The sequence below is a fragment of the Gymnodraco acuticeps genome, unplaced genomic scaffold (assembly GCF_902827175.1).
Source record: "Gymnodraco acuticeps unplaced genomic scaffold, fGymAcu1.1, whole genome shotgun sequence".
NCBI lineage: Eukaryota > Metazoa > Chordata > Actinopteri > Perciformes > Bathydraconidae > Gymnodraco > Gymnodraco acuticeps.
Window position 1 is genome coordinate 3,846,690 of NW_022990295.1, and position 25,511 is coordinate 3,872,200.

The following is a 25,511-nucleotide window of genomic DNA, read 5'->3' on the forward strand; positions in this document are numbered from 1 at the left end:
ACACACATCTCATTTAAAATGTCTTGATTTACATAGATGTGATAGAGCCGCATCATAGGAAGAAACATTGTTATATTCCCCCAACTCGCTTGGTCAGGACACAAGAACATAATGGTAAATATCTGAAAGCACGCACACAGTAACCATACAATAAATGTTTAAATAAACAGAAACACAAATCTATTTACTATATATTAGAGTGAAATCTAAAACCTATATGTACCTTTAATTATCAGTACCAAATGTATATCCAAAGCCATCTAACCTGTATGTGTGTGCCTTATGTACCTATTCCAATGGTCTCTTCCACTTCCAATGGAACAAATATTTAATTTATAAACAAAAAGATGAGCCTATTGCCACTCTCAAATTGTTATAAAAACAGTGAGAATATCATTTAGCTGTGGCTGCCAAACATATGATGACACACACAGAACAAAACTCATATTGTCACTAAAGTGTGTATGTGGGGAGGAGGCTGACGGGATTTAACTAGCATGCTTTGAGCTGAGTATAAGTGAGGAGGGGAAAGAGCAAGTGCTTCAGAAAGGGCGAGAGGGAGTGAGGGAGCATATGTGCAGGAGGGTGGGAGGGTAGGAGAGGGAGAGGGAGCACGAGCGGATGGGTGCTGTGCAATCCGTAAACAGGGGAGCTCTGAGCATTTGTTAGACGTCTTGGCTGCTTGCCCAACTTGGCTCATTGTAATCAAGGCATGATCGTCGACTCCAGGCAGCACTCTCTGCCGTCCCGGCTGCCTCTCGCCTGGACCCTGCCCAGCTCTCAGCGCTGACATGGAAAGACCTGTGAGTGCCTTCACTCTCCTTCTCATCCATCTCTCTATCCCTCTCTCTCTCTCTATCTCTCTCTCTCTCTCTCTCTCTCTCTCTCTCTCTCTCTTCTCTCTCTCTCTCTCTCTCTCTCTCTCTCTCTCTCTCTCTCTCTCTCTCTCTCTCTCTCTCTCTCTCTCTCTCTCGTGTTAGGTTCCCCCTATTCCTTTTCCTCTGTCGCAGATTTAGCTGTGGCTACATGCAGCGTTTCTCTTTCTCTCCCTGCTGTAGCTCCTGTAGGTGGCAGGAACGCTGGGTATGGAGTAAGCCTTGGCAGCGTTCTCCCTGCAGGGCCCCCTCCCTCTGCCTGTCCTGGGCATGGGTGCTGTCCGCTGGCAGACCCACAACGTCTCTGTGTATTTTGTTGTTGCGTGTGTTTGCGGCACAATCACAAGACTGTCCGGCAGAACCCAGAGGGGTACCGTGCCCTTGCAGAGTATCCCCACTTCAGTTTGTGGAGGCCGGGGTTTACTTCATAGCCATTGGCCTCGCTGAGATTTAGATTGGGCAGCCGGACTCTCCCTTGCGCCTATTCTTGGTGGTATGTCCTCATGGTGTGTTGTGTTTGGATACCCTGACAACTAGAAGCTGTGAGGTAACCACTTTTCAGCCTGACACTTCTCTGAGTGAGTCCCAACTTCTGCTCACGTTGTCTTTCCAGGCTTGACACAAAACTGCATTCAGGATGTGTAGTTTGCTATTATACTTAAGGCTGTGCAAACACATTCAACATCTCAGTGTCAGCTAATCTTTGTAGGCGTAACAAGGACAACGGTGGAAAAATACACCGAATAATTTCTTGTCAGTACCAATGTGTTGGTCTTCGTGGGCTCACTAGCTGTGAGTCATCATTCTGTGTATCATCACATCAAAGCTGCCTTAACTTTTTCGTCGTCACTGGGGGCAACAATGGAGATAGACTGACTTGTTTTGGCACATCTACTTCCTGTCTCTGCCGAGAAGGTCTGACCCTTCTAAAATAATTCCTACATGAGTGTGGAGAATGGGATACATCGAGTGAATTATGAGTTTTCACAGTTTCAACAACCACCAGTCAAAACATTTATATTGTCACTTCTTCTCAGCTTTATCTAACAACAGTCAGTGATCCATTATTCATTCGAAGTGGGAAATACTTGTTTTAATTGAGTCTACATTTGAACAATGGTTTTCATTTATTGGATATTATCAGTGCTGTTGTTGTCTGCTGAATGAAAACTTTATTACTATATGAGGAGAGATGCAACCCCTTAGTTGCTGGCATAAAATAATCTAATTCATAACTCTAGTCTTTTTTCATCTTTTCAAAAGGTTTGGACATGTTTCAATCTATCACATCACTTTTTGTCCAGAAAACTAAGGGAATTATTACAAAAATTGACATGTTTGTGCCTTTTCCAAGCTTAAACTATGAGATGAGCCAAAATCAACCATCCGCTTCAGAAGATAAATGTTTTTCTCTGTTTGTATCATCACATTGCCTGGGGCATGTATTTATGAAACAACAAAATATGAAGTAAGGAATTATTGTGATCAGTCCTCGTGCTGGCATTTCAACCTGGTGTACTAATTTAAAGGATTAGTTCAACCTTTTGGAATATGCACTTTCTTGCCAAGTATTAGATGATAAGATCCAGACCACTCTTATGTTTGTAAGTTAAGTTTGAAGCTACAGCCAGATGCCAGTTAGAGCTGCAACGCCAACAGTTTTTATAATTGATTAGACCTTAGAATAATGTTTGCCTTTAAAGAAGATTGTCTGCATTTTCTCAGTTTTTTATAATATCATACTTAATAATATGAGTTTTGGACTGATAAAACAACTTTATTTTAACGACTTAGACTTGAGAAGCTGGGATCGTCCTTTTTTACTTATTTCAGATATTTGAATAAACCAAACAAATAATTTAGAAAATAATTAGCATATGAATTGATAATAAAAATGAGTTGCAGAATTCTAGTTATCTCTGGCCTCTGGCTGTTTTGTTGCATCTCTGACGTGTCATTAATATGATCCTATAGTGATTCTTAAACCTCATGCTGCAGAAAGGAGTCCCTCATAAACCAATCTCCTCGGACATGTGCCTCTTTAGTAGCCAGTTAAAGAAACCCTTAGGCCCCCAAAGAATATAGACCAATATAATTAATGTGCTGCAGGCAAAAGAAAATGATTTGGGACATGGTTAAGGCCTCATCGTTATCATTCTGTAACAATATCCTTATCTTTAATATCGGTGCACATTTCTTAACTCAGCACCTCTCTCTCACATGTTGCAGATGGTACAGTAAGTTAATGAGGGTCCTTTATGAAGGGAAGTGTTAACACACATCTGGTTGCTGCTCCATGAGAGAGATTATCAGTATGGGGCCTCTTGTCGTGTGAGTAGGCCTGCCCTGCTGACCACATTAGGATTTTTAGGATACTCCGCATATGCATTCTCGCCCTGTATCTGAGCTCTGTAATGAATGCTCCATCTGTGGTTGTTGTGCGGGTGTGTTTGTGCTGTGTCTTTTATCACGGCACACTTAGTGGTGTATTGAAAACCATCAAGCACTGTATTTATTGGCTTCTTTAATCAAATGTTATGGACTATTTTCAATGAGTTAAAAAATAAAGTATTGGGTTAGTACCCCCTAGAACTGATATGATATCCAAAAGCTAAAAGTTACAAAAAGGTCTGTGATATGGCACTAGAGAAAAATTGAAATGTGTTAAAAAATGAAATGTGAATTAACTTTTTTATTGTGTCAATGATCTTTTATGATCTGATTTTTTCCAGGCCCCCAGTGACATGATGCCCAAGAGGGATCATGAGAGGGACCTGGAGCTGGACAGGAAAATCGAGGCTCTCCGCAGGAAGAATGAGGCGCTCATGAAGAGGCACAAGGTAAGGACAAGTGCCTGGAGGCAGAGTGGCTTCTGAATGTAGCTCGTGCAGGCTTCCTTATTATTCTATTGTTTTCATTGACTTTCATTTAGGAAGTTGAAGAGGACAGGAAAAGGGCAGAAGAGGAAGGAATTATGCTGCAGAGCCGAAAGGGCAAAGCTGAGGATCTTACCATCACAATCAGCAAGACCACCAATGTGAGTTTGCTATAATGATGTGACTGATGCTATTGGTGCACACAGTCTCATTTAGTCGTGAAAACAAGATGCCACAAACACTGAGAATATTTTTGTTTCTTTGGTTTGAAGCAGGATAGTCGGGTTGTGGTGAAGAAGCCATTCAGCGGTGGATCACCAGCAGGTAAAGGACAGGAGGAGGCCGGGCCCAACATGGGAGAAGAAGGCCCTCCGCAGGGTCCCAGCCGGGGCCACAGGAAGCAGCTAATGGTCACCATGGCTGGCAAAAAGGTAAATACACCTCAGTGCCAATGTTTGCCACTAGGAGTTAACAGCTCTTTTGAACCACAACAGTGCTCTGATCTAAATGCTAACTTCTGCATGCTAACATGCTCACAATAACAATGCTAAATAGTAGGGCTGTGCAATTAATTGTATTTTAATCGCGATTACGATTATGGCTTGCGACGATTATGAAAACAGCATAATTGACAAAATACGATTATTTTGCTGGGTGCGCTTCACCCCTCCCTAAAAGCCCACTCGGCCACGTAGTAGTGATATGTGTTGTGAGTGTTCAGCGCAAGCGCAGATGTCAGAACAAGAGCAGCAACTCGTTAAAAAGAAGGGTACAACTATTTCCACTATTTGGAAGTACTTTGGCTTTCAGGAGTCCGACGTGGAGCAAAAGAAAGTAGGCCTACAGTGCAGGATTTGTTACCAGGTTGTGTTGGCACCACACGCTAACACAACCAATCTCTTTAATCATCTGAAATACAACCACAAAGTGCAATACGACCGGGCAATAATACAACAAAAAGCAGATGCCGCTCGACTTCATCCACCACATCATCACAGTCATCGATTCAGGACGCATTGTACAGAGCAATGGCCTACGCGACGAGCTCGCAGAGACAGAGATATTACAGGTGCCATTACATTTCACATCGCTAAAGATATGTGCCCAGTTAGCACTGTTAGCAACCAGGGCTTTAAGCAACTTGTCAACACGTTGGACAAGCGTTACGCGATGCTGTCTCGGTATTATTTCATTCGGTATTATGTGACAAATGCCGTGGGGAAGTTGAGAGAGATGTGGCTTCAGCTGACTACTTTGCCACCACAACGGACCTATGGTCTAGCCCAGGGGTGCCCAACCAGTCGATCGCGAGATGTGTCTAAAAATAGAACAACAATATTCTGTTTTATCGTTAATGTCCTGTAACATAATCTTCCTGTGCCAGAATAATGCACTTGAATGCATCAAAGCTTTGTGATTGGCCGGCGTCACCCCTGTGTCGGGGCGTGGCTGAGGGTCTTCAGTACAGGTGGCAATATCGTCACCTGCCTGCGCTCATCTCTGAAACCAGACCATGTAAACAGCCTGGTGTTTCTTGCAAAGCATCTTTAAGAGATGACATGAGCAGCCCTACCAGCATTTGCCATGGTGGCCTAAACATTTTTATTTGGTCTTAAATTGTAGTTCAACATTTATTTCCTGTTACTTCTGGACCATGACGGTTGGCCAGCCTTCAACGTTTAACTGAGTGGAATATGTTGAATATGTTTTACCAAAATGTTGGCTATATGTTAAGGAGTGTTCAGTAGGTTGTGACAGTGCACTGCAACATGTTTGATTTCATTTATTTTGGTCTAATTTATTTTTATTTATCATATTAATAATATATGTTTAGTATGGTTTTGGAAGAGCGCTCCAACATATTTGTTGATCTTGTTTATTGGTAAAATATTATTTGTTTTAAAGTTCAATAAATGGTCAATGAATAATCGTCAAAATAATCGTGATATCAATTATTGACCCAAATAATCGTGATTATGATTTTTGCCATAATCGCACAGCCCTACTAAATAGTCTTTATCATGTTTACTATATGAGGTTAGCCTGCTAACATTAGCTAGTTAGCACAAAATAAAACTGATGCTAGAATTGAGGGGGGGCAATAAGTGTGTGTGTGTGTGTGTGTGTGTGTGTGTGTGTGTGTGTGTGTGTGTGTGTGTGTGTGTGTGTGTGTGTGTGTGTGTGTGTGTGTGTGTGTGTGTGTGTGTGTGTGTGTGTGTGTGAGCGTCTGTGACACTGCATTTTATATAAGTAAAGACATGTTTACAATATGTTAGGAATGGGGGGAATGTATTATTCAACTGTTATCCTGTTGAATAATGAAGATGCTTGATTCAATTGTAGGGTTTTGGTAGCTCTTTCACAATCCTTTGACCACATGCCCATTGCTACAGTACTGATACCCTAATAAGAATGTGTGTCTCTCCAGGGTAAGAGGGTGGTGAGTGAGAGGCCAGAGAAGAGGCCAGGCTCTGCGGACGTAAAGAGCCCTGCAGATGACGGACAGACGAGGCGTGTGGAGTCGTCGGGGAGGGTGAAGCATCCACCTCACATGACCAAAAGGGACACGGCAGCACAGGTGGGAATCAGTCAATTATCATACGCTCCAGCATTTTAAACCCCGCCATGCACCCTCCAGTGTGTCCCCACTCTCTCAACCCCCCTTGTTCATCCTCTCGTGCTGCACTGATGTGTTTTACATAGATGTCAGACATGTCGGCTGGCCACACCCCTGCAGTGATGGAGCACAATGGTGTGTAGACAGGAGGTGGACTGGAGCAGTGACGGACTAGTGTGGGATTAACGGGGAGTGGGCTAATAGAGCTTTATGTTAAGTAGATGCACTGTAGATCCTACATATCAGTTTCAAGGCCTACTACTTTTGTGCAGTCTAATCCTAATTACAGCTGCAAAATAACTGTTATTTGCATATTTCCTTTCCGTTATTTATCATTTTTATCTACAGGATATTTTCTACATGAATCGATGAATCATGCGGTCTGTAAAATGTCAGAAAACCGGGAAAATGTGTCTTTATATGTCTTGTATTATCAGTACAAAACCCAAACATATTAAGTTTAGTTTGATTAAACAGAGAAAAGCAAAAAAAAGATCCTAATTTAAGAGGCTGAAAACAGCATTACTGCCATTTTTGGAGAAAAAGTAACTTTACTACTGATTATTTTGTAATGAAAACAGTTTGTTTTTCTATCGAATGACGAATTGAAATATTTTCTAATCGTTAAAACTAATGATTTTAATCAGGTATGATGGCTATTTATCTTCTTCCCCTATGAGCGGCTTTTATTTAGCCATTGGGCGCATGGATCAGGCTGTAAGTCCCTCCAGCTCTTGCAACACAGTTCCTTGTTGTTTGTAGTATGAGATCAGAGACGGCATGTTTAACATCAGTAGCTTCACTATATACTGTAGGTCTCAGACCACATGTTGTGCACAATGCAGATAGGCAGAGACCATAGGCGGCGGGTGAGGCTCAGGTTTGGGAAGGCTATAACCAGAGTTGGGTGTAATAATATTACTTTGTCGGTAACGGGGTAGTGTAACGCGTTACTTTTATAATTTAGTAATCACACTACAGTTACTAACATTGCCCCGACACGCGTTACTTCGTTACTTTTATAAAATAATCACACTCACTGACAGACTAGAGGGGTTTCCGCCGCAGGTTTATATACATGTAGGCCTATGTAATCTGCGCGATTTGCGAGACCACATCTCCGCGTGCAGTGCTGCATAAACATGGCTGAGTCTTGTCATCTGTAAACTCCCTCAACGGGCCGCTCGCTCTCTTTTGTTGATCGCCCTCTCACGGGTGAACAGTTCAATGTCCCGCTTCATTGTAGGAATTCTGTCTCTACCACTTTAGTTTGACCATCTCTGTTACTAAGTTATGGAATACTAAATACATAAGTCATTAGATACCTTACCGTTACTGCGCTCATAAAGAATGATAAGAATAATGCGTCTTGAACTGGTTTCATTAATTAATGTCTTGACGTTTCACAGACTGTTAGCTTGTTGTGGTAGGCTGGTAGCCTATTTTAGAGCATATAAAAAGAAAGACTTGTGTTATGTCTTCCTTAATGCAATAGTAATTGGGGGTGCAAGTGGAGTCTCGCAGAGGCAAAACTGTGGCGCGCACACTGTAGGTGCGCCGCAGTCTGCGTGATCTGCCAGTAGGGAGGGGCGGGCCGGCCCTGCGAGTAAAGTAACGAGTAAAGTAACGAGTTACTTTATGTAGAGAGTAACGAAGTAGTGTAATATATTACTTTTTTTAAAAAGTAATATGTAATATATTACTTTTTTTTAGTAACGACCCCATCTCTGGCTATAACTTTTTTTACCTGACCCTACCCGCCTCCGGCGTCTATAGAAAAGAGATCAACTCAGTGTGCGGAGTTTAAATCTCTCAAATCATATTACAGGATAAAGGAAATACAGTTTAAACTGCGGTATGCAGAGAAGACGCCGACGTGTCGCACGTATCATTCATATTCAGTGTTGTGCTAGTTACTGAAAACCAGTAACTAGTTACCATTACTAGTTACTTCATTTCAAAAGTAACTCAGTTACTTTACTGATTACTCACACCAAAAAGTAATGCGTTACTGTGAAAAGTAACGTTTTTTAATTACAAAAAGGGCTCCCATTAATGCCCTTATAGCCTTCATTTCAGTACTGTTATTGCATTGGAGAATAATACAAGTCTGTTGATCAACTTGACATGCATTATATGCAATCTGGATTGCATCGATATTAGCTGGCTTTCCATTTTTGTATATTCTTTCTCCAGGTAGTTGGAAAAAGTGTTCCGTCCCATATGCCGTGTGCCGCCCGGACATGCTATCATGCTAACTAGCTCCCTGAAAAGCGGGTGACTCCACTGTAGCAATAGCCTGCATGTGTTCTACAACATACCGTGCAATGGCTTTATCGACTTTTCCCTGGCTAGCAGTCCCTTGGTTAAAATCCAGCCGCTGTTGCTTAGGTGGAGGTGGAGTGGCGTCGGCTGAGTCTCTGTGGTCTTAGCTACTAGCTTCGTCCCAGCATGTTGTTTTTGCAGATGTTTTAAGAGATTTGAATTGCTGTTTTGGGCAGTAGATAGGATCTTTGACCCGCCAAGACACAACTTACATTTAACTAAAACGTTCTTTTCTTTGTGCTCGACAAAAGTGAAATAGTGAGAATATCTCCAGGTGGAGAAACTAGACTTGAGCTCTGCCGCCGCCAAGATAGTCTTGTTAGTAAACAACACAAACACGCCCACAGCCCGTCTCCGCATGTGACACAGGAAGTATCTAAGTACATTTACTCAAGTACTTAAGTACAGTTCTCATCTCTGTTCGCCTGGCTGTTGACTATATAAAAAAACTAACGGAGTAACGGAGTAACGCACCATGTAGTAACGGTAACCGAGTTACTGGAAATAAAAAGTAATGCGTTAGAGTACTAGTTACTGCCAAAAAGTAACTTTGTAACGCGTTAGTCCCAACACTGTTCATATTACATCATCAATCATATCATCGATCATATAATATCATAATATATCATATATTTCCTTATCTGAATCAGCTTCTCCAGCCGTATCTGGCCGTGCAACACTCACAGTGTCACATACTGTATGCAGAAGTATTATTTTAAGCAACACATTATGTTGACGAAACACTCGAGTCAAATGTAATTAAAGTCAGATCCACTCGTGTCTTAGATGGGGCAGTGATATCATAAAACTATACGCTTTCAAACACTCGGTAGGCCTAGTTATTTTTTAACCAGTTGTTCTGTATTCACCTTGCAGGGGCAACTCTGTGGCTTGTATCCTGGATTATATGTTTAAATCATGGATGTTTAAAGCTCATATTTGTCTAATATTAGTTTACTTTTCATTAATGAAGTATGACGCTGCGCTGTCAGTACACTTGTCCCTGTTTGTGATTGGTCAAATGTAGCTAACCCCGCCCCCTTGAACGCGCTCTCAGCTGGTGAGAGAAACCCTGGCTTGATTTACCGAGTTGATAACCAGCGTCGTAGGACCGCTTAGCGAGATCTCGTGTGTTAGTTTGTTGTTGTTAGTTAGTTTGTTACTCAAACATATCCAGGGTCTGTTAAACTGGCTTCGTAGTACAGGGCACAGGTGGCTAGCAGCGCTAATGTCAAAGACACAGACATTATTATATTTATATTTTACCAGGATGCAGTGACACAAATATTTGGGAAGGCTTAGCCTTCGCTAGCCTACAGCACCCGCCGCCCCTGGCAGAGACACATGTACACATGCAGTGTCCCTGGTAGGGCTGTGAAATACCAAACTGTCATTGACCTTAGCCCCCCCCCCCCCAGGGTATGCAGAAACCGAGGAACAGCTGCTCTGCCTCAGTCTGCCTCAGTCACACACACACGCACACACACACACACACACACACACACACACACACACACACACACACACACACACACACACACACACACACACACACACACACACACACACACACACACACACACACACACACACACACACACACACACACACACACACACACACACACACACACACACACACACACACACACACACACACACAGCTGCTCAATCAATGAGTTGCTGCACAGCACAGACATCACCAATAGGCGCATTCACACCGCAGTACTTTTCCCACAAAGGTTCATGAGAACTTAGTTCATGAGAACTCTTTAGTTCTCGTGAACTAAGTACAGATCGCATTCACACCGGAATACATCCCTGGGGGTGGATTAGGCAAATGAAGCCGCTGACGTCACTTCTTCTTCTTCTGCTTTGGGTTTACTGGCAGGCCGCAAACCACTTCACGGCGTATACTGCCGCCCAAAGTCCCCGGCCGGAAGTCCCCGGAGTTGGGGACTGGCTTCAGAGTAAATCGCCAGAAGGCCGACACCTCCTCATCTCCAACGCTCCCATGTTTTATTTTGTGTTGCCATAAGTTAGTCTCTCTGCGTTTCTGCGCTGGGCTAATGCTAATGCTAATAATGCTAATGCGAGGATAATAAAATGGCGGCTTCACAAAACTTTTTGGGAGTTTTACGGGGCGTGGTTTGCAATCCGCCCAGCCAATCAGACATAGGAACCTTTTTCTCCCACGAAAGTCTAGCAGGGACTGAAAAGGGGGGTAAAAAGGTTCTCATGAACTAATTTTAGTACCGGCTCTTTTTGGTGTGAACGCGACAAAAGAGTTCTCATGAACTAAGTTCTCATGAACCTTTGTGGGAAAAGTACTGCGGTGTAAACACAGACACAGTCTTGTCTCGGGAAGGGTCTCCGGACACAAAGCTAGTGGCAGTGTTGCCAACTCCATAGTAAGGAAAGTAGCTATTGGCTGTCCGGAAAGTCTTGCCATAAGTCGCTAAATGACGTCATCGCCTAATTTGCATATCATGTAATGGCGGCTGTAGGAGAGAGCATGGTAGAGGGGAGTACAAAAAACGTTCCCAACCCTTCAAGGATCAAATTCTGGACTTCTCCAGGAAAGCATCATGATGTTTAGCTTGTCACAGATATGTTTAGCTTGTCACAGAGAGGCACACACACAGTGGACGAGGTGATTGAGTGACTGAGGCTGTGTGAGTCAAAGCAAAGGCAGTTATTTATTATAGTGTGAAAGTGAGTGAAGAAACATTTACATTTTACATTTAAATCCCGCTCAAAACCAGGACGGCTTGGCAGTTGGCGCATGCGCAATTCATTTGCAGTCTCGACGCGGGGGAGTGTGGTTGTCTCCTCTCTGCTCTGACTGCAGCAGCAGCTCTGCTGCGGCCAGGCAACTGTCAGTCTGAGCGCCTGTGAGTACTATGGGAGGGAGGCGGGGCTCACGGCAGCACCCGCGGCTCGTTAACTGCAGAACAATACGTGAGTCTCCAAACACCAGAAAAGTCCCTAATAACACCATTATAAATCGTTAGATTAGTCGTTAGTCGCTTTTGACACAAATAAGTAGCCGGAGGGTTTGGAAAGCCGCCAAATTTAACGAGAAAATCGCCAAGTTGGCAACACTGGCTAGTGGAGGCTGAATATGTGTGTAAAATACATCTGCCTCTGATTGGCTGCCTACTGGCCTCAGTCTGAGTTCATGTGCACTGTATGGGCCGAACACGGTGTTCTCCTTTCTTTGTTTCTGGCCCTCTTGTTCTGTCCCTTTTTATTTATCATGTGGACTGAATCAGCACTTGAACAGTAGCCAGTAGCCAGTGATCTGTGAATCCCAGAAACCTGGTTTCCATGAGGGCACTGTTTACACAACCGGTATCATTTAACTCGGTGTATGAGAGCTGGGGTGGAAGCGCTGCCAAAGGGTGTTGATGGGGAGAGAACATGTCATGGATCTATCTGGCAAGTGTTAGAAACATATTTGTATGTAAGTTATCCATGATGAGCTGCACATTTATCTGGTTTGGCCTCGCCTCTGAAATATGTTTCCAATAAGTGTGTGTGTGTGTGTGTGTGTGTGTGTGTGTGTGTGTGTGTGTGTGTGTGTGTGTGTGTGTGTGTGTGTGTGTGTGTGTGTGTGTGTGTGTGTGTGTGTGTGTGTGTGTGTGTGTGTGTGTGTGTGTGTGTGTGTGTGTGTGTGTGTGTGTGTGTGTGTGTCTGGGGTACACCCTGGAAATAAATAATAACTGTGAGAGGAGTGTGGTGTATTTGGCAGTGTCCCAAGCAGATTGTATTGCCTGGAAGTATCCTGTGACTAGACTGTCAGTTCACACTCATAAGAGAGAGACCGCAGAATAGGAAATGTGGAATGAATGAGGAAAAACGAGCTGGGGGGTGAGAGAGAAGGGGAGAGACCCCTGGCAGCTCGCTAGCTGTTTCCAGCCTCCATTTCTCCTCTCTGGAACCTTAAGTGGTCTGCCTTCCTCTGGCACGATTGTTTCCCCATTCCCACCACCCTGAAAGGACCGATTTGATCTAATTAACATTCGACTGCCTTCTCACTCTGAAAAGGCTCATTATGCTGCCAAAGAGACAGGCCTGGCGAGGTGCCAGGAAAGGATCAGAGAGGGAGAGGAAGAAGGAGCGAGAGTAGAAAGAAGTAACAAGGTGGACAGGACTCTTTTGTGTTTGTGCATAAGCCTGGCTGCATTTGGGTGGTGTGGGTAGCACAGTGTGTGCACCAGACCATGCTGTCCAGCATTTATTGTCATCCCCCTCCTCGGTTGTTCATACAAGTGTTGCTGTTAATGGCAACATGACTCATCCACTGTGTTCAATGGAGCAGTCAGTAATACACTTCAATCAAAATTCACACAACTCTCTACCTGCAATGAGATGAGTTTCATTTTCCAAACCACTGAAATGCATCCACCTGCACTCTGCTATGATGACCTCATTGCAGAAAGGACATTTCAAGTCATGATGTAGCACCATGAGTCCACATGGGGGCAGTGTAGCTCTCTTAATCTAGGTTAATGGATGAGTCTGTGCTCTGGCCTGATGTGCTTTTACTGTTTATTGCAGCCAGCAGTAATGTGACTCTTTACATCCATGTTCAATTGGCTGGCGACAAGTTGCTGTGTCACCTTTATTGTTGTTATGTTCAACTTCCTTTTTCTTTTGTGTCTCCCCTCTCTGACAGGATGAAGTTAAACAAGGGCAGAAGCACGCTGAGGAGCATCAAAGGCTTTCAGAGCAATGCCAGGTACCAATGCCTCCGTCGACATAAAAGAGCAAAGCCTATTAACGAGCATATTATCACGATCTCTAGCACATACCCTTCCTAGGATGTGAGATATTATTTGCTGGGTTTCCACACAAAAACACAAAGAAATGCAAATACGCACTTTACCCTCCTCATCACAGTTCCTCACAGGGAGACAGACACGAAATGTTGGCACACACAACCTCTATTTCTAGAGCTCATCCCCATCTGGCTCGCATGTTAACGTCGCTGGAGTTTCTCAGCTGTCTCGTAGATCGTTTGTGGGCCAAACATGAGAACCAAGGAGGCAGGGAAGGTGGGCTTCAAAGGCCCACCGAACACACACATGACAAGTGATGCTGTTCATGCCTCTCTGCACCTTGCCTGCTCTGCAGCCCGAGCTGAGACAGTGAAAGAAAATACAAAGCTGAGTCAGACAGCGCTTTGCTTTTGTTTGCTGCTTTGTTTAACAAATGTACCAGAAACCTCTCTGGCCTAAACCAGAGCAGCTTTAAATGGAAGACATTCAGCAGTTGAGAATAAGAGCATTATTATTTACCATGTACCAATCTATCTAAAATCAGCTCCATCCACACTCACTGTGCAACGTCCAGCCTACCTGCCGCGGCCCCCCCACGTAAGCAAGAAATTGACAAGTGCTAATTAGCAGGGCGGCTACTGTGTCAGCCGGAGACGGCCTGTTGGAACATGCGAGAAGCTTCCTCCCCTGTGGCCCCATGATGTCCTCCAGGAGGGGAGCAGAGGGATGAGTACAGATGCCGTGTTCGCCAATAACTGTACAACATGTTTACTTAGCTGTGATTGGTCCACACCTGAGAAGAGAACATCACGCGTCTTGGTTTCTTACCAGCCACTGTGCTGTTTCTCTTTGTGTTATGAAATGCAGAGTGTTTTCCATTTTACACACACGATTCTAATATTTCAGCAACATAATTTGCCTCCTGCTGTAATACAATCTAAACACTGATGAGCACTGATCGCCCGTCTTTTGCGTGATTTCCCTCGGAGCACAGCAGTGTTTTTATCCGCCCAAGGGCTTTGTTACAAGAGCACACAGCCTCTGTCCCCTTTGATGTGATAAAGAGCCTGCATCAGATCTCTCTTTAGTATTAGCAAGCAATCCTTTCTGCTCTCATCGCAGTAATCAAAACAGGTTAAGAGGGGAATGGAAGAAGGGAACCTAATTACATTTACAATTACATTGCACTTTTCCTGGAATATTGTCTGAAAGAATGGGATTGTGTTGCTTTGCAGTCGCCACAGTACTCAAACAAGAAGCTTTTTCTATCAAATGGGAGCTAAGTGGAATGTACCGACACTAAAAGGCCATCATCAGCATTACAGTGACTCAGCTATGGGCGTTAACAGTAATGTGGAATGCATGAAAACAATACAAGTACTATATTGGTTCTAAACCCTACTGATCTGTTTGAAGTTGTTCTTGTTTATGACCAGCCGGGCTTCATTTCTCTGATTAGTGAGTAGATTGTTGTGTTGAGTAATATGATATGATCCACATTCAGTGTGCTACTTGTATTATGCATTTAACACAACTAAACTGCTTTGTGTCTGCTAAGGAGTCTGAGAGCCTGCAGGCCAGCACAGACCTTAACATCCCCACGTCGAAGGAGGAGCAGGAGGGGTATGCGCGATGGAAGAGAGAGCGTGAGCAGATCGACAAGGAGCGAGTGGCACGCCACAAAAACTCCAAGGGCCAGTGGAGACGGGCGTGGGACCTGGACAAGACTGACTACATGTAAGACTCTCAGTTTTCCCCAGGCTCTTCATCTGATAATGTCTCAGATTTCCTACAGTTTCGCTGCCGTGTGATATTTCATTGGCTCCTTATATTTTTATGATGGGTAATTCAGTTCCAATAATATTTTTTTAAACATTTGAATCGTCTGGAGCTTCAAATTCACAGTTATCTTTCAAATAGTCTTTGAGCAGTTGGTAGTTGAGACGTTGTTAGTTGTTATTTGTTCTGTTAGGAATTGGGAATCAATCCCTTAGATAAACACTTTTTTATATTTTATTCTTTATGGTTTCCTTTAACTGTGCTGATAACCCCCATCGTGTATTTAAAAAAGGGGCTAGTTAACTTTTTGGGAAATTCGCATATTCATTTTTTGCTGGAACATAATGCAAAGATTGATGCCTCTCTCATGTTTATATTCAAACAGCTAGCTTAGTATAAATATTGGTGGCAGGATGAGTACTGTAAACTGCTTGCATTGCACTATTCAAAGGTCACAAATATTTCTACCAAATACCTCTAAAGCTCCCAATTTTATATTTTATATTCAGTTTTTTCAATCTGTAGAGTAATGCAGAAATGTAAAAATGACAATTTGTGGTTTTACAAAAATGAATTCTGGGAGTATATATTTTTTGATTGAGCCGTTTTATTTAAAACATTTAAACTTGTAGACTAGGTTTTTTTTTCTTGTGACGTTCAGACAAAGCCATGCTAGTTAATTCCCCTATTTCTCGCATGATGCTAAGCTAAACTATGCTAACAATGTTACTGTGTGTTAACAGACAAACTTGAGTGTGGTTAGGAATCAATCTTTTATAGTTCTCTTCTCAAGTCTCTGCAGGAAAATAAATAGGCACATTTCCCCGAAAAAGGTTTACTATTACTTTATTAATTAGTGAATTAAAAAAATACACTGTAATTGGGTACAAATTATCTTATTTTGGAGTGCAATCAAATCGTGTTTCAATCTTGTTTTTCTTCTGAAACTGCTGAAAAGCTTCATTCACTTTCAGTGCAGATGTAAATAACAAACAATCTGAGCTTGAAGAAGTTCCTGTTTCTTTCAATATTAGTCAGTGGAGGAATCCATTAGACGAGGTTCTTGGAAACTACATTTCCTCCCAAATGACCACAAGACTAAATCTCATGAAGTCACAGGATGTTGCTAAATTATTGTGTCACTAAATAATCAGGCAAATTGACTCATGATATATTCTATTTGGGAATAGTATGTTAGCCTAACTATTTGTGCATTCTCATTTTGTGAACAGTTTTTGAAAACGCACATTAGCAACCTAAACTGACTGGAGGAAAGAAATGCAGCACATTCCTGTCAAGTGTTTGTTAGATTTCAAACAAAACAAGCTGTCGTACAAAGAGTCACAGAGAGAATAATGTGCTGTTTAAGGAAGCTTCGAAATGTAAAGAGACAAGGGAGGAACGGCTATTTTGAGTTCAGGATAAGGGATGGAATACCTTGCCTTATTTGGCGAGGCCGTAACAAGGCACTGGAGTAAGAATAGAAGAGGAAATGTGTTTTTTATTCAACAATATAAATGGCTTCACTGCTTGTAAAATACAAGGGTGTGACTCATGGAGTAAAAACCTCTCACTGATCCTGCAACACCTACAATTCTCATAATGTACAATAATGACACTTCAATGTCAGAAGAGGCTGCTGGTGGGATGGATTGGCTGTTATGTCACCTGGACTCCATTGGTTTAACTGAAACCTCCTCTTTTAGGTTTTCAGACAAATCCATCCCTGACTGGGGGCCTTCCAGCAGAGGTGAGACATGCACACAGGCAATACTGAAAACGTGTTATAAGACCTTTCCCCACACACTATGAAGATAACATCATGTGTTTCGTTATATTGGTCCGGTTTTCTTATTTGTTCATATATTTAATCCATTTTCCTTTTCCAGGTGGACGAAATGCTAGAGGGAGAGGACAGTCCAGGGCAGGTGCAGTTTCCCACACTTAAACATGTTTAGAGCCTTGAAATCATCATTAGATGTACAAAACTTTAATATTTTGTGTTATTTTCTGAAGCCTCAGTGAACCAGTATTCTGAGAGTATCTTGCAGCTATATTTTGGTATTTTTTATGTTGAAACCAGATACTGGTGTGGGATATAATTCACAATGTTAAACTGGTCCAATATTAGCTTGTATGAAATAGGCATATAATATAGAGGCAGTGCTCAAAAATCATATTAAAAGATGTATAACACAAGACGAAGCGTAAACAATTTCATAGACTCTTGTCTCAGCAGAAAGGAGAAATGGCTTTTTATGTAAAATGCCATTTTATTGTGAGCTTCATTCACTGTGTTTTTCGGTCCTAGGTCACGAGAAGCGGGGGAAAGACAAGGGAGCTAAAAACGTGCAAGTGATAAGCAGCAAAGCAAAAGGCATAGAGCGTCTGACAGGAAGAGCGAGGAGGTCAGTACAAACAGCACACACTGATGTTAAAGTTGATCCAACCAATTGGATGTATCTCACCACATCCTCATGAAAACATGCAATAACTAATGAAATACATGAAGCGAATGGGGGAAGGCACGTTGTTGTTTTCCTGCCCTGTGCCCTATTGTACAAATTCTTCTTGATGTCATGAGGCTTCATTTAGAAGTTGTGGCAGCTGATTAAATAGCCCAGAATGCCTCATTGGTATATCACTGCATTCATGTATTTCTCCTCCAGCTTTCCTCTGCTGTGAAAGCAGCTACTTTGATGGGTTGAGTGAGGAGGCTTTCAGGGTATGTTGTTGCACAAGCATCGTCCATCATCTGAAAAGGCCAAAAGGTCACAAACCAGGAAGTGAGACATTTATTACGGCTTTCGGCACTGCACAGCCCAGGGCTAACAGTTGACTCAAGGAAAATTGAGTTCTCTACACACACATTGTAAACCCAGGTTTTACTTGTTTAAGCTGTACTTGTACTAACCGTTGGGTACATTTCCGTTAGGGCTGCTCAATTAATCATATTTTAATCGCGATGACGATTATGGCTTGCAACGATTACGAAAACAACATAATCGAAATAAAACGATTATTTTTTTATTATTATTATTACTTTTTTTTCCAGTTGAATTATACTTAAAGTCCAGGGTAATCAACTGTTAAAAACATACTGTTCACATTTTTTTTCTCTCCAATAAATGGATGTTTTCAAAGTCAAAGAATAATCGCATTTAATAATCGCAATTACAATTATTGACCCAAATAATCGAGATTATGATTTTTGCCATAATCTAGCAGCCCTAATTTCCGTGGTTGAAAATAAAATATGTTTTAGTCCTGTTTTACAAGGCAAACCCTTCTTTTGAGCAGGGCCAACAAACCATAGGAGAAAGTCGGTTGTTATTCCACTTTGGATTGTACCAGTGTGAAAGCTGGGAAATAATTCAAAGCCATATTATAACCTTTTTATGTAAACATGTAATGGGACCGATTATTTCCTTTCTTCGTGTCTCGGTGAAAATAAATAGGAAAGGATCATGAGCATTCAGGTGTGTCCTAACATATTCTTGTTATCAGGCTGTGCTGCTGTCACAGCTGGCAGTAGATTGTAGTTTAGTCAGGCAGCCCATAGGCCACTGAGGCTTCAACAGCTGAGACTAAAGCTAGCTTTAGCTAAACTACTGGCAGCTATCTATCTCCACTGTTCTGGTCCTTTACTCTCTCTTTATCAAATTCCTTTCTCATTTAGATGGCAGGCAAATGAAGACGGAGAGGAACCTACAGGTGAGACATGGGCAAGTGTAAACATGACTTGGTTCATAACTGTTAATAAAGGTGTAAAAATTGATTTGCTGCTCAAATCTCATCCTCCAGTCTGCTGACACAACGTTAGAGGAATTCTTGGAGGAACTTGACGCCCTCACAGACGCTGATGTAGAGGATCAGAAAGATGTGGACTTGAAAATGAAACCGTCACAGAGCCCAGATTCACTGAGAACATCTGAGGAAGTGAGTGGATCCACCACTGCAGTCACAGAGGACACCCCCCCAGATGACATGGCAGATACGTCGTCCCCTCAGGGTTCGGAAAAGAAAGTACGCTTCTCAAAGGAACTCATCCAGGGGTCTCACTCAAATCAAACCACAGGCTCTCAGGACTCTGCCTGCTCAGAATCAAGAGGTGCAAGCTCCTTGAAAGATTCCTCACCTAAAAAACAACAACATCAAGTGCAGGGGCCACAGCTGCCTCTTGAAAGTGCAAAGCAGGACGTGGATCAGGAAGGTGTCTCGTCAGCTCCTCCTATTGCCCAGCAGCAGGCTTCTGAAATCAAATGTGGTGAAAAAGACAGTGGCCCCAGTACAGCTCCCAGCTCCATCTCCACCGAAAAAGACAGTGCCTCTCGACAGGAGACCTCTGTTCAATCTATAGAGCTTGCCAAGTGCAACATCAGCAACACAAACACAGGTACGCAGAAACAACCTTGGCTATGAATTTTCTAACAGTGCACCTGGGTGATATATAACTAAGCTAATGTTGATTTTTCTTTAAAAGAAGAACTAATAGACTCCGGCCTGTCTGTCCTGAGTCTGGAGTCGGGAGAAACACACCCAACACACTCCACCAGCAGCGACAAGGTCAGTGTGCGTGACGGGAAGAGGGAAGAGAGAATCAATAAATGTGTAAATGGACTTAGGGAGGAAAGTGCAAATGTACCATGCTTTTAATGGATGAGAAGAGAGAGGCAATTTTGGTTTTAGTACTTCTCTAATGTGAAAAAGTCTCATGAGAGAATGTGTCTTCATCCCATCCACCACTGAAACAGCTTGACAATATATAAAACCATGCCATATTCATTCATTTAGAAAGGAAATACGTAACTTGATTATTGCACAAAGAAATCCAGTTGAACTAATACCTTTGTGCTGTTCTCTTTTTGTTGCAGGCAAGAGAGCATGGGAAGATTGTTTGACATTTTCGGGATGTAAATACTGAAACCAAGTCACAGCAACACAGACTTTGCCACCTTGCATTTGCATTTTGCTTCAGGTAGCTCATTTGAGATGCCCTGATTATGGCTTACACAGAGCACCATGGTTTAATTCTGCTATGGTTTTCAAATCGTCTCAAATTTGGATGAAGGAATGTTCAACATTTTCCTGCTCAAATATTTTTTACATCCAAGCACTATGAGTATTACAAGCATGTGTACTGACAAAATATTCAGCATGTCAGTACGCTGCCTTAGTGCAATATCATTGAATGTTTACATTTGTATGAAAATGTCAAGGTACATATCAGGAGGTAAGCTAATCAGTAACACTTAGATATAGCTCTTGAATAAAAACTTCAGCCACAGTCTAATTATCTAGTGCCTGATTCTGCCTTAGAGGTTTTTTTCAATAAGTAAATTAAAGTCTGTGTTATATAATGATACAGTAGTGACTGACATACAGTAGAGCCTGTATTTCTACCCACAGATAGTGTTTATTTACTACTTCCTGCATCAGTCTATGGCCTTTCACCAATCAAAAATCAAATCCTTGTTAAATGGCACATTTGAGACTTTTTGGCCATAGGCTTAGGTTTCTCAAATATAACTCCATTTTGTTGTTCTTAAGAGTTTTAAGGGGTACTTAATCAAGGACACATCAAGCTCTGTTTACGCTTCTTGGTGAGCGTTACTCATCTTGTAAAATGTAAACATTTTCTGTGGCTCTAGAGGAAGTTTATCAAATTGGATAAAACAAGCATAATTGAAGTCTCAAACGTGCCCTTTAACACATAGTTTTACAGCTGAATCCCAATCATCTGGTCTTCCTCAGACTCTTATGTTTCTTCTTAACATGGAATTGTAATTGTCTGTAAAATTACTTATTTAAACAACGGACTGCAGGATAATGAAAGTGAACCTTTTGTGAATCAAAAACTAATTTGGGAACTAGAACATTATGTTATTTGAATAGCTTGCTCCTGCTGTTTTAAAACAAGCAGTGTTAAGCGACCCAGTGCATAACAGCCTCCAGCCTTTTTCTCTGTAGAGGCTTTTGGCCCCTGTGGGACCCACAGACTTTCAGCCTTTAGTCCACAGTCAAAACACTGGGATTCAGCTGCAATTCCCTTTTGGCATTGTTTTGTATTGTGAGCTCTTGTATAATCATAAAAGACAACTTATATTTTTGAAAAGCTGATGAAGCTTCAAGAATTTAGCCATTTGTTGTGCCTTGCATATTGGCTTCTTCAAATATTGAAGGTGTACCTTAATTGTGTGTACCATAACATGCAGTAGTGTTAAACACTGTACTAAACATCAGCATTGATTTTATTTATTTGCCTTTCCATTTGGACAAAAGAATGTTAACTAGAATGATTTTACACAGCTAAATATGTTGTGAAACAATGTCTACTCTATGTACATTTCAGTAGCTGTTTTTTCCCTTTGTGACATGTATGGATTTGTTTTATTTATTGCCATTCTTAGATTTATTTTTGGTTTCAAGTGACAACTATAGTAAGAGGCCTCACAAGAACTCTGTCCTCAAATAAGTTGTTGGTTTCCGCCAGGCAATAATACAAAAACAGTTATGTAACCGTAAGTAGTGAACATAGTGGCTTACTCCGTGGGGCCCTGTCAGCTTCAGCTGTAGTTACATACAATATAAATCATCAGAAATCTAGCACACTGGAAAAACTAAGAAACAATTCAGAAATTCTAGACATCAAGAAAGAATGTGTGCTGTTTTTGAGTTGTGGCCTTATTCTATATTATATATGGAATTTGAATGGAGGGTAAAGGAAACATTTGTTTGCAAAACAGATAATACAGATTACCTCTGAAATATTTAAACTTCCCTGTGGGATTCAATTGAGTGAAATGAAATGTAGAACCTACAGCCATAGAGCAGCTGTGCATTTGTGCTTGATTAGCATTTAGTTATTATACATCTGCACTGTCACCTCCACTGCTGTCCTCCATGTTTTCCCATACTCTCATAAGGAAGGAAAATGTGTGAGTGCCTGTGTATAAGTGTGTATGTGATTACTACTTATTTAAATATGTGTGCAACATAGCTTAATTTACCCTAAATCCATTTGGAAGGAGGCATACAGATCATGAATAAAGCTTTTCTGTTTTTCAAACTCTCAAATCATGACTGGCATTGTTTTTTTGCATGTTCAACCCTCGTTTAGCTTCTGCCCCATTTCACTGTTTCCCCTGCGATAAACAACACAAATATGTATGCAAACCTTTCTAATTGTAAAGTCCTAAAAATAAATAAAATATAAGGCTGTGCTGATGTTCAGAGAGAAAGGAGGGCAGAAGTGTTGTAAATGTAGAGCACATTTTGGCATCAACAGCCTTCATGCTGGATTTGATTAATTTCTGATGAGTTCTCCGCAGGGCTGTCGGGTTGGAAACGGCTCCCTCTCAGCCCTACAGGTGGGACCTCCCATAGGTGCAACTGTTTTAATTATCCTCTCCCAAGGCTATCTCCATAGTAGCCTTCTGCTGCCACTCAGGCTTTAGGGTATATGTGACCTCCTGTACAGTTGATGTAAAAAAACATGGTTTTAATCGATAACACTCCTGGAACACTTTGGTGCTAGGCTACCCAAGGTTTAAGGGTCTGACGCAATGGTACAGTGCTACAGTGGGGGTGTTGATATTATGGAAATTAGTCCCGTAGGCTGTTAGAGGATTGAAGTGCAGTGTAGGATTATTTCATCTGCACTCTACCTAAACTTGCTTTGCTTTCCTAAGGTAGACAAAATAGCTAGATTTGTGGACTAAAACAGCTTTAAACAAGATGGTGCTGAGACCTGTCATTGTAGATTTCATAGGATCCTTTATTGTGTGCAATCACAGTTCTTTTTTGGTGCTAGGTGTCACATTTATGGATTAGAGAAAGTCCTGCACTGACAGTAGCTTTCGTACTGTAACTAAGTTAGGCCACAATTATGCTTGAGGTTCATTTTAACCTTTGAATGCCTAATTATTTTTACGGTAGTTTAAAGCAATACAGAAGGAAAAAACGCTACCAAACAAGTTAGAAAATAATAATAAGATTGGAACCAAACATGTCTGGCAAATTTGAAGCTAACGCCAGCAAACCGCCTTGCATTTTTAAGTGTCAGACCATTTGTTTCCTAAGTGACTTCGTCTACAATGTGCATTCAAACCACGAATGAGCAAGTATTAGATGTGTTATTCATAATCAGAAGTGTATTCTTCATTAACACATAACTAAATGATTCTGTTGTGCTACAGTAGCCTACAGAACAAATTAGACATAAGTACGTACTCACAACAGTAGCCTATTTAGTCAACATCATGGTGATGGCAAGACTCCAGGAAGTCACTGCATCCGGGCCAACGGAAAATCAATCACCTGGGAAAATCACTCCATCCTATAATTTTCTGTTTTTTATTAACTTAATAAACAACATATCGTGCTAGCTTTAGAGACAGTGAAGCGAATAAGCAAGCATGAATAAGCAAATTCATTTTTGAATCTTTAAAGGTTCAAAGTAGCAGAAAGCTTGCCTCCAAACGGCTCTCACCATGGCTACGACTGAGCTTACGGCTAGCGGCTAGCGGTGCTAACAGCGCTAACAATGCAAACAACGACAGACAGAGTGTAACACAAGTTTACCTGAAGGGGAACTAGAGAATGTCCGTTTCGTTTTCGCAAAGACGCCTTTGGTCGGGAACTTTCCGTGACCACCAATATTCACAGTGGAGGTAAGCTAGCTATGCATGTGCTACTGCTAACCAACATGGCTTTGAGCTGGCTATGTAAACAAAGCAAGGAGGAGGCAGAGCGACTTGCTCTCTGTTCAGGTTAACATTACTGCACTTTATTGTGAAATAGCAAATAGTTGTGGATGCTATATTAATGCTCTTGATATCAAATTGACAACTTTTAAGCTGAAATCTGAATTGCTATAAAGATATTTCCCATGGTCTATGAGGCCATGTAATTGCCATAAACTCAGTGGGGTGTGTTTTTGCAGTTGATGGATGTAGGTTAAGTGGAAGTGTCCCATCACAGAATCTCATACAGAAGATTGGCAGACCCACTGATGTCGTGCGTCATCCCCCGGCCCTGCCATGGTTCAGGATGTACTGTAACAACAACAACATCAGCTGGCCTGATCATGCAGAGTGTGGCCCCCCACCACCACCTCCCTCCAGCCAGGGCACACTGACAGGAGACAGGAGGCTGGGCTGACAAGGTGTCCATGTGCTGTCTGCTATATTGATCTGAGGTCGGTCCTTTTGTTAGAATTATTCATTACCTCCCTGTTTTGGATTTCTGTTTAGGAATAGATTAGAGTTTAGTGGAAGCAAGCAACCTTCTTTCCCATTGTGATGTTTTAGTACATGCTTGATAATCAGTTTGACATTATTTGACAGTGCAATTTGTTTTAGATTAAAAAAACGTTCAGGTTTTTTGAAGCGTAAAGAAATATTAGGAAATGTGTGTATTTGTACTGATGCTACCTTATTTGACCTTTTAATTCAAATATGCCTCTAAATATATTTAGAGTGAACTGTGAAGTCCACTGAGACAAATGTAACATTTGTGATATTGGGCTATATAAATAAACATTGATTGATTGATAAATGAGCCAGAAATAATGTCCCATCTCACTGACACAAAAGTCCTAGAGTCTCCATTACCTTTTGACCTTAAACTATTTTCTCAGTAGTTATTGTTTGCATCTTTTGCAATAATTCCATACCTTTTTCTCATTTTGAATATACATACATATATCTTTAGCACCTGCATCATAAAAAAACACATAATTGTAATGTCAACCTGCTGAAAACTAGCAATGATTGGAAAATTAATACAATAGATATTTTCAAAAGGTCTTGAAACAACATTACCATAATACCTAAAAAGATGCCCACCAACACACATCTTGGCTTTTGTTTTGTTATCACTCTAGAGTTTTGCCCTTTCAGTTTAGCTTTTGTTTCGCACCCTTCATATTGTTCTCATATATCACAAGACATCCTGTTCAAATTGCAAAACTTTTCTGATGGTGTCTTGCTCAAACAACATTGTAACAAAAGGACTTAAATCCCTCCGGCTTTGTTGGTAAGGTCTCTTAGCTATAGTGTGACTGCCAAAAGCATGTAAAATCTGATGAGGAAAGTACATTCTCAAAAGCATAATTTCAAATCCCCGCTCACAGCAAACACTTTTAGTAACCTCCCTTGGATGTTTAAGCTATACTGAGCTAAATGACATAACTAAAGAGTTTAACACTTTATCTGCTGATGATTGTGAACATTTTTGAGTATGGACTTTTTTAT

The 25,511-nt window shown here is 41.6% G+C and overlaps 2 protein-coding genes across 5 annotated transcripts in view; both read left to right on the top strand.

Moving 5' to 3' along the window:
- The first annotated feature begins 605 nt into the window (after positions 1-605).
- Positions 606-22,332, top strand: LOC117549940 (coiled-coil domain-containing protein 9B). The gene is made up of 14 exons (XM_034222116.1): positions 606-803; positions 3,608-3,715; positions 3,808-3,912; positions 4,024-4,182; positions 6,180-6,329; positions 13,374-13,436; positions 15,035-15,213; positions 16,962-17,005; positions 17,145-17,183; positions 17,567-17,663; positions 18,935-18,958; positions 19,050-19,651; positions 19,739-19,821; positions 20,130-22,332. Exons 1-14 carry the CDS (start codon positions 792-794, stop codon positions 20,154-20,156), a joined length of 1,692 nt encoding a protein of 563 aa, XP_034078007.1. The 5' UTR covers positions 606-791; the 3' UTR covers positions 20,157-22,332.
- A 1,217-nt stretch (positions 22,333-23,549) lies between these two features.
- Positions 23,550-25,511, top strand: part of plcb2 (phospholipase C, beta 2) — a 32,245-nt gene continuing 30,283 nt past the window's right edge. For 2 of the 4 annotated variants that reach the window (XM_034222111.1, XM_034222113.1), the window contains exons 1-2: positions 23,550-23,927; positions 24,200-24,454. The gene's annotated coding sequence lies outside the window, so the exon portion shown is untranslated. The remainder of the gene's footprint in view (positions 23,928-24,199; positions 24,455-25,511) is intronic. The other 2 variants (XM_034222112.1, XM_034222114.1) reach the window with 2 other exon arrangements.